Source organism: Sphaerodactylus townsendi, linkage group LG16 (assembly GCF_021028975.2).
Source record: "Sphaerodactylus townsendi isolate TG3544 linkage group LG16, MPM_Stown_v2.3, whole genome shotgun sequence".
Lineage (NCBI taxonomy): Eukaryota > Metazoa > Chordata > Lepidosauria > Squamata > Sphaerodactylidae > Sphaerodactylus > Sphaerodactylus townsendi.
Window position 1 is genome coordinate 6,645,319 of NC_059440.1, and position 18,205 is coordinate 6,663,523.

The 18,205-nt window shown below is 49.2% G+C and overlaps 1 protein-coding gene across 1 annotated transcript in view; it reads left to right on the forward strand.

Moving 5' to 3' along the window:
• Nucleotides 1-778: 778 nt before the first annotated feature.
• The window catches only part of ITGAE (integrin subunit alpha E), a 73,849-nt gene continuing 56,422 nt past the window's right edge, over nt 779-18,205 (forward strand). The window contains exons 1-5 of the mRNA XM_048519379.1: nt 779-882; nt 8,256-8,350; nt 12,948-13,015; nt 14,602-14,719; nt 16,892-17,059. Of these exons, the coding sequence (XP_048375336.1) occupies nt 779-882; nt 8,256-8,350; nt 12,948-13,015; nt 14,602-14,719; nt 16,892-17,059 (553 nt within the window). The remainder of the gene's footprint in view (nt 883-8,255; nt 8,351-12,947; nt 13,016-14,601; nt 14,720-16,891; nt 17,060-18,205) is intronic.

The window sequence follows — 18,205 nt, forward strand, 5'->3', positions numbered from 1 at the left end:
CTCTTAACCTCCTACGCCACTGCTGCTCCTATGGGCCCCTGAATAAATAAATAAAAAATAAAATAAATTCATAGGTTTTAAAAAGTACCCCTCTGGCGATGGGAAGCGGGGAGCTGATAGTGCTGATATGGCTGGGAACTACAAAAATTTGCTGGAAAAAAGCCTCTGGAGCAGCAGTGGCGTAGTGGTTAAGAGCAGGTGCATTCTAATCTGGAGGAACCGGGTTGGGTTCCCCGCTCTGCCACCTGAGCTGTGGAGGCTTATCTGGGGAATTCAGATTAGCCTGTACACGGATCTGTGGCCTGGTGAGTTTGGAAGGGTAGAAAAAGTGTCTGCAACCAAAACTCTGCCTCAAAGGGAATGAGCTCTTATTGTGGGGCAAACCAAAAGTGCATAATAGGCCTAAGACATTGTGGGGGTCATGTGTTGCCAAGCGGGAATGGTTCTTTTCCCTCTGCCAACCCTTGCACGATCCTGTGGGCACCTTCCAGGGAATTCCAACACCTAGTATAAAACTGCTCCACAAAACGGCTGCCGCAGCTTACTTCCTAAGCTCCCTCTGGAAACTATACCTTCCCCAAATCTCCAGGAATTTATTGGGCCAGAGTTGGCAACCCTGTACTATATGACCCCTTCTTTGTCCTTCCGGCGTAGCACCCATCATTTTCTCTCAGGGCTGCCGTACGAGAGCCATTCCCACCTCCAAGCTGAGTTCCCGCTTCTTCCTCTGTCTGAGGTTAATCACTAATCCAATGTCATCCTTGCAGCTGTGAAACCAATGGGAAGCTTTAATATTGACACCAGTCAGAGCTGGGTCTCACCATCCACGTCCCCGCACTTTGGATACCAGGTTCTTCAACATTCAGATGGGCGACGGAGCTGGTAAGGAGAAACTCTGCAGCAGGTGGGGAAGATGGACACACCCAGAGGTGGGATCCAGCAGGTTCTCACCAGTTCCCGAGAGTGGGTTACTAATTATTTGTGTGTGCCGAGAGGGGGTTACTCATTAGGTCAGCTTTTCCATTAGAAATTCAGGATTAGGTCCAAAAATCATAAAGTCCTGTTGTTTCCTATGTGGCTGGTTAGCGAAGGTAGAAAACGGGATAATTCTCCCTGTTGGGCTGTTTTAAAAACATGTTTTAGAAATATGGTCAAGTTCCTTGTGTAAGGAAAGTATCCTTCTTTTGATTTCAAGAAACAAAATTAAGTATTTGAAAGTATTAAGTATTTGACAGGCAGTCAATGAGAGGAGAAGTAGTTGTTTCTGTTGGCCGTAGACGATAGGACTTGCTATAATGAGTTTAAATTATGGACAGAAAGATACCAGCGGGAAATTAGGAACTTTTTTTTACAGTAAGAGTTTTTTAGAGTAACAGAGAAATTATTAATGCCCTGCCCCCGGAATGCCCGGCCACGCCCCCATCATGCCCTGCCCAGCCCCACTGGCACTATGCCACTGTTTTAATCCCACCACCATGGGAACCTGTTACTAAAATTTTTGGATCCCACCACTGAACACACCCAATGAAAAACAGCAGGTTTGGGGGCACTCTGGTCAAGATGCCCTCTGTGAAACCCCTCCCCTTCATCCTCCACCATTCGATTTTACTCCCTTTCTCACAAACATGCTATCCATGGGCCGTTTGGTCCAGAAGCATGGCCTGAAACACAAGGCTTCCTTTGCAGTCTCTCCAAACTTACCAAGTCCTATACATTTGCTACGCAGCAGTGGCGAAGTGGTTAATCTGGAGGAACCGGGTTTGATTCCCAGCTCTGCCGCTTGAGTTGTGGAGGCTTATCTGGGGAATTCAGATTAGCCTGTACACTCCAACAACCAACAGCTGGGTGACCTTGGGCTAGCCACAGCTTTCCGGAGCTCTCTCAGCCCCACCTACCTCCCAGGGTGTTTGTTGTGAGGGGGGAAGGGAAAGGAGATTGTCAGCCCCTTTGAGTCTCCTATAGGAGAGAAAAGGGGGGAATAAATCCAAACTCTTCTTCTTCTTCCTTTCCCTCAGACTTTTCTGTGATCCTTTCAGAGGGGAATGGGCAGCTTTCTCCCCGCCCCAAAATCTGGGCATTCCCAGATTTTATTCGCTCAACATACTTTGCAGTTGCTACAAAAACCCTACTGGGTGCACCATCAGAGAGCTTCTTCAGGCCTCCAAAATAAATCATAATTGACATATCACTACCGTAAAAATTCTGGTGATATCTGAATAGCTTGCAAATATTAATTGACATATTGCCATAGCTTAATTAATACTATAGCAATATATCAATTTTACTTTCTTATTTTTGCTGTCAAGTTGCATCTGACTTACAGCTGACAGGACCTCCCTCCCCCGGACAGTTCAGGGAAAACACTTCTCTTTTAGCAAAAGTCTTTATTCAGAAACAGCGGTTCAGGTAAATTAGGCCTTCAGACGTTTATTGATAGAACTGGAAAATCCCCGCCAAAACTTCTCTAGAAATACAGAAAGCAAATGACTAATCGCCCCACACCAAACCGCATACCCTCTTCCCACAGAAATCGAACTCGTCTCTCTCAGCTAGACAGGAACGTGGCTTGGCCTTCTTATCTTTATCCCAGATGTCGAAGAAGAAGAAGAAGAAGAAGAAGAAGAAGAAGAAGAAGAAGAACAAGAAGAAGAAGAAGAAGAACAAGAAGAAGAGTTTTGGATTTATATCCCCCCTTTCTCTCCTGTTGGAGACTCAAAGGGGCTGACAATCTCCTTGCCCTTTCCCCCTCACAACAAACACCCTGTGAGGTGGATGGGGCTGAGAGAGCTCTGAAAAGCTGTGACTACCCCAACGTCGCCCAGCTGGCGTGTGTGGGAGTGCCCAGGCTAATCTGAATTCCTCAGATAAGCCTCCACAACTCAAGCAGCAGAGCTGGGAATCAAACCCGGTTCCTCCAGATCAGAGTGCACCTGCTCTTAGCCACTGCTCTTAGCCACTACGCCACTGCTGCTCCAACAGGATGTGGATTCCCAGGATGTCTTGGGAAGGGAGGGGAGGGGGAAGAGACAAATGACCATACCCACCTCCCATCAGGAGGAGAATTATGGTCAGGCTCTGTGTAGGGCTGGCCATGACATTTGGCCTTTCCCAAGGAGACACACACACCCCTCACGCTGGTCTCCTGCGAAGAGGATAAGCTTGATGGAACTGGTAGACGAGACAGAGGGCCGGCACATGAGCAACGTCCAGCCACTCAGTCTCCCCCACAGAAAAACTTCCAGGCACTAAATATTGCATTTGACCCTGATGCCAGTGGGAGTGCAGAATTTGATCCACTTCATAATGCAGCTGCTGACCAAAAGCCAGGCTGCACGGAGCTGGCAAAGGTGGGTGGCCCAGGTGAGCCCCGCGATCAACTGTGGCTGAGCCCCGTCCGCTAAGGTGGCCTTCAGCGAGGCGGGCAGGCGGGACTTGGTGGCGTGCGGCTGGGGTGCACGTTAGGTCACAGGCAGTGGTGGGATCCAAAAATTTTAGCAACAGGTTCACTCGCCAGCCCCCCCCCCCCTCAGCAAAGGGGGCAGAGGCGTACCTAGGCAAACCTGAGCCCTGGGCAAAACCTGAGTTGGATGCCCCCCCTATGGGCAGCCACCCCACCACGACCCCCCCAATTTTTTTTGCACCAGGTCATTTCTAAATCATCATCACATTATAGAAAATGCCCCAACTCACAAATCTGAGCACAGCAATGGTGAAACACACAGGTTCTTTGATAGAGACTGGTGAGATAAAGGTACGAAAGGCTGAGAATCCATGAATTGCAGTACCTGAAAGGGATTAACCCAGTTCAGGGAGTTACATTATTAGTTGCAATTGCTATATGGAACCTTCACGTTCAAAGGCAGGATGCCTCTCGGGGAGGCGAGGGCGTGGAGACGGGAAAGCGGACCCAATTAGCAACCCCCTCTCGGCACACACAAATAATTAGTAACCCACTCTCGGGATCTGGTGAGAACCTGCTGGATCCCACCTCTGGTCACAGGCCGCCCCCCACATGACCAAAAGGCGTGCGCCCGGGGACATGGGGTGACCCCGTGTCCCTATAGTCCATACGCCTCTGGCTGGAACCACTGTTTCCACTGTTACAGCTCGAGGGCTTTTTGACTGAGTTGTATTTTTATCGTATTAGATAATGACTATTGTTGTCTGTTGCTTTATTTTAACAAAACGGTAAAACAGAAATGAGGATGAGGGCAGTAATAAAAGGAGCCGGAACTGATGGTTCACCTTGTGGGGAAATTCCATTGCTGCCGAAAATGCCTCTGCGTTCTCAGCTGCGAGGAGTCCACGACAGATTTCCCCCTGCAGGGAAGTAGCCCAGTTTAGAACCAGAACTGGAGCAAAACTCCCACGGGAGGCAGCTGAAAGGGACATGTCTTTTTGCCTGTCCAGGGCTAATCACTACATGGAGGTTGGTTAAAATTAGCAGAATTGCAGCAGTGGCAGGCAGGGGCGGAGCAAGGGGGAACTGTGCTCGGGGCATGTCCTCCATGCCCCGGCCACGCCCCTGCACAGGCGGGCGCCCAGGGCATCATGGCCCACCTTGCCACGTTGGCGGTACGCCACTGGTGGAAGGGTTACATCTGATGGTCTGGTTTCTTTTCTTTCCGTACCTGCTCTGTTTTATCCTCCTTTGACCAGCGTGGCCCAGGCTAGTCTGATGTCAGAAGCTAAGAGGGGTTGGCCCTAGTTAGTATTTGGATGGGAGACCACCAAGGAATACCAGGGTTGCTATGGAGAGGCAGGAAGTGGCAAACCACCTCTGAATATCTTGTCTTGAAAACTCTATGTGACTTGATGACACTTTACACACATAGAGGAGAAGAAGAAGAAGAAGAAGAAGAAGAGGAAGAGGAGGAGGAAGAAGAAGAAGAGGAGGAGGAGGAGGAGGAGGAGGAGGAGAGTTTGGATTTATATCCCCCCTTTCTCTCCTGTAGGAGACTCAAAGGGGCTTACAATCTCCTTGCCCTTCCCCCCTCACAACAAACACCCTGTGAGGTGGGTGGGGCTGAGAGAGCTCCGGGAAGCTGTGACTAGCCCAAGGTTACCCAGCTGGCGTGTGTGGGAGTGCACAGGCTAATCTGAATTCCCCAGATAAGCCTCCACAGCTCAGGTGGCAGAGCGGAGAATCAAACCCGGTTCCTCCAGATTAGATACACGAGCTCTTAACCTCCTACGCCACTGCTGTGGTGTAGGAGCCTGTGAGGAAAAGGAAGATGGGAGCCTGTGAGGAAGAGGAAGAAAAGATGGTTTTTATACCCACTTTTCTCTAGCTTTTAAGGCCTTCCCTTCTGCACCACAGACAACTTATGAGGTAGATGAAGCCAAGAGAGTTCTGAGAGAACTGGGGCTGGCCCAAGGTCACCCAGAAGGCTTCATGTGGAGGAATTGAATCTGGCTTTCCAGATTAGAGACTTCCTCTCCTAACCACTACATCACAATGAGTTAGGTTGGGCTGAAACCAAGAGTGGCCGGCCCAAGGTCAGCTGGATCCTCGTTCAGTATGCTACTTCTCTCATAAAACCTTTTCCCCTACTGTGGCCCTAATCCATGCAAACAGAGCCCTGTGCAACAGCTATTCACCTTTTAAAAACACTCTGAAAATCCCCTCACAGATCTCCTAGTCACGTGTCACATCTATTTCAAAGTTCCTAGCTTTGAAAGTGTTGTGGACAACACAGCCTTGACAGTGGCTTAATGTCAGGGGGATTGTATGTAATTGCTACAAGATATATGTAACCAGCCTGCTATATGTTATCACTGCCATTCTGGGACATTCTTTCCTTGATCTTTGCTTTATGGCTTCACATGCCGAGTAGATAACTAGGCTTTCCCCTGACACTTTGGTCTCATGGGATCGTTTCCAGGTGGCTCTATTTCTGTCTATCGCTGGCTGTAGCAGGCTGGTTACATTTATCTTGCAGCAATTGCATTGAGCTAGGAATGCATCTCAATCCACTAGTTACAATTCCCCTGAAACTTACACAAGTGTCACACCATCAGCAGTGTACCCCAGACGCCTCAGACTGCGTAGACTCTGACCACACCAAGAAGCAGAGCGGGCTGGTTTCCTGTTGCAGAATCTGTCAGAGGGTTGCGGTGACAGAAGGTCATCTGCCAAGCTTGCTTGCGCTTTCACAGGTGTGCAGGCGTATGAGACAGGCTTGTGGCGGGTAAGTCTGGAGACCGTTGACAAGCTGTGAGACCACAATAAAGGACAAGGAAAATGGCGGCGTTCTGTGTCATTATTGTGAGTCACCCAGGGATAAGAACACAAGGAGAGCCCTACTGGACCAGATCAGAGGTCCATCTAGTCCAGCCAGAGGCGTAGCTACAAGGGGGCCGGGGGGGGGGGCGTTGCACCGGGAGCGTGCCTGGGGGGAGCAAAATTTTCAGGGTTTTTTTTGGTATTTTTAATTTTTTTTTGGTTTTTGGCCTGCAGGGGACACAGTTTTTAGGCTAGCAGCACCAACATTTCAGGGTACCTTTAGGAGACTCTCCTGATGATAACACCAAGTTAGATGAGGTTTGGTTCATGGGGTCCAAAGTTATGGACTCCCAAAAGGGGGTTCCCCATCCCCCATTGTTTCCAATGGGAGCTAATAAGAGATGGGGGCTACACCATAACTTTGGACCCCCTGAACCAAATTTCACCAAACCAGACTGGTATTGTCAGGATAGTCTCCTAAAGATACCCTGAAATTTTGACGCTGCTAGCCTAAAAACTGCACCCCCTGCAGGCTAAAAATTGAAAAAACACTAAAAAAACAAAAAACACCAACAAACATGGGTGGGGGGGCGGGGGCAGCAAAACTCAGATTTTGCACCGGACTCAGAGGTGGGATCCAGCAGGTTCTCACAAGTTCCCGAGAGTAGGTTACTAATTGTTTGTGTGTGCCGAGAGGGGGTTACTAATTGGTGATTTCGCCACGTGATTTTTGCCTTAGTTACGCCCCTCCTCTCAGCAGTAGCACACAGAACTTGAAGCAGTCTAGCAGGAGGTTCACTGGCGTGCGTGGCAGCCTGTGCCTGCATGCATTCGTTTCCCGCCCAAGGACCGGCGCAGCGGCTGCGTCCTTGCCACAGCCCCGCCCAGGAATGCCCCGCCCCTGGAATGCCCAGCCATGCCCCCGTCGTGCCCCGCCCCGCCCCATTGGCGCTACGCCACAGTTTGAATCCCACCACCATGGGAACCTGTTACTAAAATTTTTGGATCCCACCACTGACCGGACACCATTTTCCCTAGCTATGCCTCTGAGTCCACAAGAGGGCAGTGAGGCTAAGGCCTTTCCCAAATGTTGCCTTCTGGCACTGGGGTTCAGAAGTTTCCTGCTTCTGACTGGAGAGGTTCCCTTTAGTCAGCTTGGCTAGTAGACATGGACAGACCTCTCCTCCGTGAATCCATCCAGGCAATTCCCCTTTAAAGCCACCTCTGCCTGTTCCCATCACTACACCCTCTGGCAGCAAATTCCACACTTTAATCATTTGGGTCTGGACCGTCCAGGGAAAGCACTTCCGTTTTTGCAAAAGTCTTTATTCAGAAACAGCCGTTCAGGTAAAATAGGCCGTCAGACGTTCATTGACAGAACTGGGGTGGGGGGGCACACCCCAAAATCCTTTTACAAATACAGAAAGCAATGACTAACCACCCCCTTGCCAGAGAAACCTGACTCTTCTCTCTCAGAAAGGAAATGCAACTGGGCCTCGTTGTCACGTATCCTCTAACTCAGCCAATACAGGAAACAACCCCAGGTGTTTAACAGTAACAATAGAATGTGGTTCCAAGACAGCTTTCAAAGGGGTTGGGGAGTAGTGGCGTAGCACCAATGGGGCAGGGGTGGCACGACGTCCCTGGTGCTGCTGGGGCGTTGCGTGGTGTTGCGGGGGCATTCCAGGACAGGGGCAGGTGGTACTGCAGCAGAGGAGCGGGGCGCCCACGTGCCCCGGGCGCAGCTCCCCCTTGGTCTGCCCCTGTTGGGGAGAGTCAGATGACGGTACCTACCTCCTGGCAGTAGGAGAATTATGGTCAGGCCCGGTATAAGATTGGTTATGACAATTTGTTCTGTAATTTTTTCTCCCTTTTCCTGAATCTGTGGGTGGCCACCATTGCCAATAGTATGGCGACCCGGTGAATTTCTGTCTGATCCACCAAGGTGATTCTTGGTAGGTTCATTGAGTCTTGTTTGTAAAGATCTTCCTTTTTTCCTCCTCCTTGTCTCTCTGTCTTTTCACCAAAGGATTCTAGCTACTTCCCTGGGGCCAGGTGATCCTGGCAGATTGTATAAATGCAGTTTGCAGGAGGACTTCCGCTGCGAGGAGGCCAACCTAGGAGGTATGTACTGGCCTGAAAAAATGTACTCAGGCTGTTGAAATAAGAAGCATCAAACATGCACAGTGATTTAATAATGAACAAAAAGTGCAAGGACAAATAGCCACGTAGCCACAAAAAGTGCAAGGACAAAAAGCCACGTAGCCACAAAAAGTGCAAGGACAAATAGCCACGTAGCCACAAAAAGTGCAAGGACAAATAGCCACGTAGCCACAAAAAGTGCAAGGACAAATAGCCACGTAGCCACAAAAAGTGCAAGGACAAATAGCCACGTAGCCACAAAAAGTGCAAGGACAAAAAGCCACGTAGCCACAAAAAGTGCAAGGACAAATAGCCACGTAGCCACAAAATGTGCAAGGACAAATAGCCACGTAGCCACAAAAAGTGCAAGGACCAATAGCCACGTAGCCACAAAAAGTGCAAGCACAAAGAGCCACGTAGCCACAAAAAGTGCAAGGACAAAGAGCCATGTAGCCACAAAAAGTGCAAGGACCAATAGCCGCGTAGCCACAAAAAGTGCAAGGACAAATAGCCACGTAGCCACAAAAAGTGCAAGGACAAAGAGCCACGTAGCCACAAAAAGTGCAAGGACCAATAGCCGCGTAGCCACAAAAAGTGCAAGCACAAAGAGCCACGTAGCCACAAAAAGTGCAAGGACAAAGAGCCACGTAGCCACAAAAAGTGCAAGGACCAATAGCCGCGTAGCCACAAAAAGTGCAAGGACAAAGAGCCACGTAGCCACAAAAAGTGCAAGGACAAAGAGCCGCGTAGCCACAAAAAGTGCAAGCACAAAGAGCCGCGTAGCCACAAAAAGTGCAAGGACAAATAGCCACGTAGCCACAAAAAGTGCAAGGACCAATAGCCGCGTAGCCACAAAAAGTGCAAGGACAAATAGCCACGTAGCCACAAAAAGTGCAAGGACAGATAACCACGTAATAGTAATGATGGGCCTGTTACCGACAGCCAGCTCTTCCCCACCTTTGCCTTGTTTTGGCATGAAAAGTCACTGGCATGAAAAGTGCTGTCACTTTCCCTCCAGAAAGCAAGAAGCGCGGCCAGGGTAAGAGGAAGCGCATTGGGACGAGAATGCCCCGATGCGCCTCACCTCTCAGCGCACCACAGAGAAGAGGCGCGTCAGGACAAGGTGGGCCTCAGGGCTTTAAAGGTCAATGCCAGGACTCCAAAGTGAACTGCAAAACAAAGTGCTAGCCCACGCCAGTGCTCTCAAACAGGCGTGATACGATGAAAGGTGGGGTGGCATCTTTTTCCTGCCCTGCAGGGCATTGCAGCTGAGGAAGGTGGACTACACTGGGGAAACGGTATCGTATCAAAACAGCAAGCACTGAAAACCCCTCTGCCTTTTTCTCCCCATCCTCTGCAGCTTGGCTGAGCCCAGCAATGAACAAAATTTAAAGCTGAACCCATCCAGGGTGGAGCAGAGTTCTTGGTGGGGAGGGGGCCCAGGAAGCCAGGGTGTCTTGTGGCCATGCACCCTGGCTACCCCACTCCAGATCTGCATCTGGAATACGTAGGAGGGAATAGACAAGCACAAGGCCACTTCCCGATCTTCAAAGCGGTCGGGTAGCATGAACGCCGTGCCCCGTCATAACACCCGCAGGACGCTGAGTCATGGATAGATCTGCCGGGGTTTCCCCCCATCTCTTCTCTGTCTGGGAAACTCAAGGCAGACAGAGAAGATGTGCCAGTGACTTAGTATGGAAATCCTCTGCACCTCTGGTTTGCATGTTTTCTATTTTCCAGACAGACCATATCTGCGGGGGAACCCTTTAGCATCTGCTAGGGTGACCAGCCTCCAGGTCCCTCCTTTGCATGCCACCCCTCCCTCTCTCCCCTCCCTTGCATGCCACCTGTCCTTCCCCTCCCCGTCCCTCTGCTAGGTTGGGTGGGCCAGGTTCAGATGCTGGGCCCCCTCCCCTTCCCTTGCATGCCACCCCTCACTCATTCCCCTCCCTTGCATGCCACCCCTCCCTCCCCTCGGGTGGGTGGGCCAGGTCCAGATACCGGGGGCCCTCCCACCCCTCCCTTGCATGCCACCCCTTCCCTCCCCTCCCTCCAGTAGGGTGGCTGGGCCATGTCCAGATGCCCCACCCCTCCCCTATCCTCCCTTGCATGCCACCCCTTCCTCCCCTCGGGTGGGTGGTCCAGGTCCAGATACCGGGACCCCTCCCACCCCTCCCTTGCATGCCATCCCTCCCCTCCCCTTCCCCTACCTCCAGTATGGTGGGTGGGCCATGTCCAGATGCCCCTCCCCTTCCCTCCCCTCCCTTGCATGCCACCCCTCCCTCCCCTCGGGTGGGTGGGCCTGGGCCAGGTCCAGATACCGGGGCCCCTCCCACTCCTCCCTTGCATGCCACCCCTCCCCTCTCCTTCCTCTCCCTCCAGTAGGGTGGGTGGGCCATGTCCAGATGCCCCTCCCCTCCCTTGCATGCCACCCCTCACTCCCTCCCCTCTCTTGCATGCTGATTTCACTCCCTTACAACTGATTTCCAGACTACAGAGATGAGTTTCCCTGGAGAAAATGGCAGCTCTCGGGGGTGAACTATGGTATGATATCCGGCAGAGTGCTCAACATGCCAACCGGTGCAAACCAAGGAAGAATATCCAGGGTTGCCTGTTCTGAGTGGGGAAATGCCTGGGGATTTTGGAGATGGAGCCTGGGGAGGCCAGAGTTGGGACCTCAACACGAGACAACGCTATAGAGTCCTCCAAAGCAGCCGTTTGCTCCCACTGAAATCCCCACTGGAAATTAAATGTAGATACGACCAAGTTTAAAAATGAACCGCACCTTTTTCAACCAGGTTCCAACCTCCTCAACGCAGCATGTTTCTAGCACAGACATTCCAGAAATGTCACAATCCCCACTACCATGCGATCCGCTTGGTGGGCCTATTCTGATTGGCTGTTATGCCGTGGTGGGGTGGGAACTTTTTTTTACTGTTAAAAACATGCTGACGTCAGCACAGCACGCTATGCCCACCCAAGCATCTCTCTTCTCATTGGTTATCACGCTGTCGCGAGAACTGCAATGCGGAGTCTCGCTAGCGCATTGTTTCCCAAATTTCCCGAATAATCACATATTTGCCTGTAGCTAGCAAACTTGGGGAAAGTTTGTTTGAGTGTTTCCCGCTCTCCCGTGCGCTCATTCTCTTGTTCTCTCGTTCCGTCGGGTGCACATCCAAAACAAAACGAAAACGGGGGAAAAAAGGCTGCATGCTCATCGCACACAGCCTGCCGCGCTCCTATTGGATGGAAGGCATCTGTGTCACTCTCCATGGCGGCAAATTAGAAACTAAAGCAGATCCCCGAACCTGCCCACTGATCTGGATCGAAGACGTGTTTCTAAAAAAGGTGCACTAACAAGCAGGTTCGGGAGAAACACGGGATAAGGGGTGTGGGGAGCGGCAGAACCGAGAAGAATCTGCGTTTGGCAGTTCGGCTGTGGGGAGATCTGGAGGAAACATGGATAATTCAGGAGACTGTCCCAGGATCAGCGATCAGTGGGGAATCAGCCCAGGAGAACTGATCTCTATTGTCCGGATATCAAATGTAAAAGCAGGAAATCGAGCTGTATTTGGAGGTTGGCCACCTAAGAAGATCTCTCTAGAGATGAATAAACATGTCAGTCAACCTTGATTAGGCATCAGTTATAAAGTTACATCACTCAGTTATAGGTCAGGAAACAACAACAAAACAAACAATGCCTTGTCGAAGGCTTTCACGGCCAGAATCACTGGGGTGTTGTGTGGTTTCCGGGCTGCATTTTCTCCTGACGCCTGCATCTGTGACTGGCATCTTCAGAGGATCCTCTTCAGAAACGTCAAGAGAAAATACTACTAGAACACAACCATACAGCCCGGAAACCACACAACATCCCAAGACAAACGATTGTAATAAACGTGAACGCCCCTGGAGAGCCCTGTTTTCCGAACGACCGTATTGGCTGATTGCCCCCACCTCACTGGAAGTATCAGGGTTAGAACTGCCAATGTAGGTGGGGCTTAAAGATTACCCAGAATAACAATTGCTCTCCAGACTACAGAGATCCGCTCCTCTGTGAAAAATGGCTGGTTTGAAGAGTGGACTGTATGAAATTATACCCCATTAAGGTCTCTCCTCCCCCTGCCCTGCTCCAAACCCCACAGCCTCCCAGGTTCCACTCCCTAATTCCATGAATTTTTCATCTCTGAGTTGGCAACAAGACAGGGGCATTTTTGGATTTCTTTCCAGCAGTCTTCTTTCTCAATAAAAAGGTAAAGTTTCCCCTTCAGTCGTGTCCGACCCTGGGGTACCACTGCAAGCAGTGATTTCATAAGCAAGCCTTTTTTTTTGTGGGGTAGTTTGCCATTGCTTTCCCCAGCTATTCTTTCCCTCCTAGCTATGTGCTAGGTGCTAATTTACCGACCAAGGAATGGATGGCTGGCTGAGTTGACCATGAGCCAGCTACCAGGATATCTGACCCACAGGAGGCTCGAACTCCTGACTGTGTGAGTGGCAGTGCAAGCACTTAACCACTACACCACGCAGCTCCTACCTTTTTCAATAGGTTGATTTAATTTGTTCTCCCTTTCTTCCTCCCCAGAAAACATTCAGAAGCTGAGAAAGATCCGGCCTGGTATTGCTTTAGCCCAAAATTCAGAACAGATTCTGGTGAGTCGTTGGCGTTTTCCGCCTGTTGTTCAGGTTGCCACCAGATAATGCCCTCCGTCAGTATGGCTATGAAGTGAGCAACCGAGAGCTTGTGACAGATGTCATTGACCAGTCTCAAGTTATTCTTAGCTGTGGTATTGGCATACGGATGGAAAGTACTTGTCCTGATGGAGAAATGCGGAAAGAGAAGATGACAGAATACACTACTAGTCTTGTAAACAGACACCCAAAACAGGAGTTTCATGAGAAACGGAAATTATATTTCTTGCATTGTACTGATACGTCTAAATAACGTTTTGGAAATGAAGAAAGGCAGCTAAAATAGGGTATTAATGTTCAAAAATAGATCCAGTGAGTATACTGTTATATCTCTAGATGGTTTTGAGAAGTAAGAAAGGCAACTGTTTGATTTGTAGTTACGGTAATATAATTAATGTGTAGCAGGTATTTCATCTATTCTGATCTTTAAAAGAAGTCTAATCTTAACAGAGATATATTACTGGAATAAGGATAGATAAGAACAGCTTTATGGAACTTAGAAAATGACAAAAGTCAAGACTTGCTATATATTTATGTGGGTTTTACCATTTTTATCCATCAAGATTTACCCAGTTATATATTATATTTACAATTATGTTATTTTTTTCTTTCTTAAATGTTATGTATATATAATGTATTATGTATAATGTGTTATATTATAATGTATTATATAATATTTAAACAAAGAGAGCTAGGTGAGAATGTGATAGGGTAGACTGTAGAGGTGGGGTCACATTTTCAAATGCTCCACTGTGTCAGTATTGCCTTGCACACAGAAAGCTAACAACAGGGGATACTAGAACATCTATCTATTGAAGAGATAGAAAAAGTGCAGAGAAGGGCAACGAGGATGATTGAGGGACTGGAGCACCTACCTTATGAGGAGAGGCTGCAGCGTTTGGGACTCTTTAATTTGGAGAGGAGACGTCTCAGGGGGGATATGATTGAAGTCTATAAAATTATGCATGGGGTAGAAAATGTTGACAGAGAGACATTTTCCTCTCTTTCTCACAATACTAGAACCAGGGGGCATTCATTGAAAATGCTGGGGGGAAGAAATAGGACTAATAAAAGGAAACACTTCTTCACGCAACGTGTGATTGGTATTTGGAATATGCTGCCACAGGAGGTGGTGATGGCCACTAACCTGGATAGCTTTAAAAGGGGCTTGGACAGATTGATGGAGAAGAAGTCGCTCTACAGCTACCAATCTTGATCCTCCTTGATCTGAGATTGCAAATGCCTTAGCAGACCAGGTGCTTGGGAGCAGCAGCAGCAGAAGGCCATTGCTTTCACATCCTGCATGTGAGCTCCCAAAGGCACCTGGTGGCCCACTGCGAGTAGCAGAGTGCTGGATTAGATGGACTCTGGTCTGATCCAGCAGGCTCTTTCTTATGTTCTTAGCATGCTAGAGATGTCTCTTCAAGTTCTATTTTTCTACTCGCACGGAGTTTTTATTTACACAGCACTGCACCTATATAGAAGTAAAATGCTGTTCTTCTCTGCCGCCGTGCTGCTCATTTCCCTCACCTCTGGTTCCCCTGCAGGCGTGTGTCCAGCAGAAGCGTCGCCAGCGTCGCAAAGCCATGGAAGAGCTGAACGGGCTTTGTGTTGTGCTGGCAAACGATTTTCAGGAGAAGGCATTCATCAACCTCACCGACATCAGTACGAAAGTCTCAGCAAGTGGCAGGGATTGGTTGTGGGATGGGAGCTTTGGACTCTTTACCTGGATTGCACGCAAATGCTCACAGTTGATGGGGTCATCTGAATCGTCACAACGAGCCCAACCTCATTTTTGGCCCTTTCCACACTGGGCAATAAGAACGGGGGAAGGGCGGGTTACATGAACCCGGCCTTGCCCCGGCCCCTTCGCACAGCTGGCTGTCCCATGAACATCTGGAGAGCCACAGGTTGCAGACCCCTGTTATAGAACATGTTATATATTAGATTATAGAACACATTGGATAGAACATATTAGACAGGATATTGAATCTCCAGAATCATGGTTTTTGTGCTGCATATTTATCCTGTTAGAGCAGTGATGGCGAACCTTTTCGAGACCGAGTGCCCAAACTGCAACCCAAAACCCACTTATTTATCGCAAAGTGCCAACATAGCAATTTAACCTGAATACTGAGGTTTTAGTATAGAAAAAACGGTTGGTTCCGAGGCACGCGTCACTTGGGAGTAAGCTTGGTGGTAGTCAGTGGCTTTGCTTTGAAGCAACTGTGCAATGCTTCAAACAGGTGAATCATGACCCTAGGAAGGTTTACTCAGAAGCAAACCCCACTGCCAGAAACCGAGCTTACTCCCAGGCAAAGGATCGCACTTTCGTTCTTCCCATGAAAATTAGTAGGGTTTAACAGCGCTTAACAGGGTTACCTACACTGCTTGCCCAAAACTAGGTCTTAGATTTAATGCTAATAATCTCCCTGAAATAATTACACTATTATCACATGACGAACTCTGTGCACGCGTGCCCACAGAGAGGGCTCTGAGTGCCACCTCTGGCACCTGTACCATAGGTTCACCACCACTGAGTTAGAGGGAGGCCCGGGGCGCCATGGTGCAGGCCAGTCCAGGAACCAGCCTGCTGCTGCGGTGTCCATCTGATTTGCTCTCCCCCAGCTTCCCTGCTGGCTCCCGTAAGCGCATTGGCAAAGGGTGTGCGTCGTCACACGGAGGCATGTTTTTTCCCTTTGTTTTTGTCTTGTTTTCCTGTTTGTCTGGACCATGATATGGCTTGTTTCCCCTGCGTGGCTTCACTAATGGTAGCCGGGGAAGGGATTTTTGAGAATCGCGTTATGTGCGATTCTTGTGATTTAATGCGGCTGACAGCTGCGGCTGTTTGCTTGGCTGTGGCTGTCAGGCGCATTAAAGCAAAAGAATCGCACACAACACAATTCTCGTTTAACTTTCTAATCTTATATGTAGTAAATCAGCACCTTTTAAACAGAGGACGCCACGGGTTCTTTAGACAGGATGTGGTTCTGACTTCATGTTTTGCCTTGTGTGTGTTACGTACAAAAACCACGCAAAGGAGAAAAGTGCTCTTATTCATATACAAAAATGCAACAGAAATATACAAGCTACAAAGGCTACACACACAGGTTGCTGTTAATGTGCTTCATATTATTATAGTTCAAACGCCTTTCCATGAAAATTTCTAAGCATATGACAGGGTTCCAGACCAGCCTCAAAGTCCATGAAAATTTCTCAGTATGTAACAATATTCCAGCCCCAAACCCTATCTGCAATAATATGGGGTTTTCATTCTTTTGTCAGTGGTGCTTTTTAACAATGAACACCCCGGGTTCTTTAGACAGAGTGTGGTTCCGGCGTCATGTTTTGCCTTGCATGTATACAAGTATGGGCTGAACCAAGTTCTCAGTCAGGCCTCTCCCCTTGATCTTTACAAATATCTGTTATGCATGCATGCATGCATGCATATCTATTCTATAATTTAGAAAAGAATTGCAAACACTTTAATTCTCGAAGGCTTTCACGGCCGGAATCACTGGGGCGCTGTGTGGTTTCCGGGCTGTACGGCCGTGTTCTAGCAGCATTCTCTCCTGACGTTTCGCCTGCATCTGTGGCTGGCATCTTCAGAAGAGATCAGGGCAGCAAAGACGCTTTCAGGCCCGTTTTCAGGGCAGCAAAGACGCTTTCAGGCTGTCTTCTTGTGATGATATTTCCTCTTTCTCTCCACCGTTCTGTCAACGGTTCTCGTCAAAACCATCCGCCGTCGGAGACTCCTCTGCTGTTCCTGTCAGAATTCCTTACACCCTCAAGCCCTTGATAGGTTTCTGCTTGTGTTCGTTTTTGCTGTTTTTCTAGTCGAGACCAAGTTAAACCAGAGCAGCCGGCTGCGGAGGAAAAGGAGCTGTGATGGAGACAGTCCCTGCCATGCTGATACGGATGCCTCGCGCCCTGCAGACCACGCTGGGGATTTCCCGGATGCAACCACAAGCGCTTGCCAGGATCCACATGTGCTCACATGCAGAGGTGAGATTTAGGGTTTCCAGCTCCAGGTTGGGAAATCCTGGAGATTTGTGGGGCAGAGCCTGAGGAGGGAAGTATTTGGAAAGGTGAGGAACTACAACGGGGCATAATGCCACTCAGTCCAACCTTCCAAAGCGGTCATTTTCTCCAGATGAACAACGCTTCCGGGCTTGAAGACAAAGGTATATCTAGGACAAAGGAGCAGCAGTGGCGTAGTGGCTAAGAGCAGTGGCTAAGAGCAGGTGCACTCTGATCTGGAGGAACCGGGTTTGATTCCCAGCTCTGCCGCTTGAGTTGTGGAGGCTTATCTGGGGAATTCAGATTGGCCTGTGCACTCCCACACACGCCAGCTGTTGTTCACCGCCCGAGCCCTTCAGGGGAGGGCGGTATACAAATCGAATGAATGGATGAAGGAGATTGTCAGCCCCATTGAGTCTCCTGTAGGAGAGAAAGGGGGGATATAAATCCAAACTCCTCCTCCTCCTCCTCCTCCTCCTCCTCTTCTTCTTCTTCTTCTTCTTCTTCTTCTTCTTCTTCTTCTTCTTCTTCTTCTTCTTCTTCTCCTTCTCCTTCTCCTTCTCCTTCTTCTTCTTCTAGGATGGGATCCCAAATATGCGGCGCACAAAACATGATTGGGGAGACCCCATGTCCCTATAGGCTGGTGGTTCTCAACCTTCCTAATGCTGTGACCCTTTAATACAGTTCCTCATGTTGTGGTGACCCCAACCATAAAATTGGTATATGTAAAATATTAAAAGACCGTTTTCCAACGGTCTTAGGCAACCCCTGTGAAAGGGTCGTTCGACCCCCAAAGGGGTTGCGACTCACAGGTTGAGAACCGATAGGCCATATGCAGTGGTGGGATTCAAATAGTTTAACAACCAGTTGTTTACAAATACCATTTTAACAACAGGTTCTGCCGACCTGGTGCGAGCCTGCTGAACCCCACCACTGGCCATATGCCTCTGCGGTCTTCTGCTTTCCACATATCGTTCTCCTTTCTGTTCTAAGGCTGTGGTAGGGAACCTTTGGTACTTCCAGATAAAGCGGGATTATTACTCCCTTATCAAGCCTTGACAGCATGGCCAATTGGCCATGCTCGCAGGGGCTGATGGGAATTGTAGTCCATAACATCTGGAGTGCCAAAGG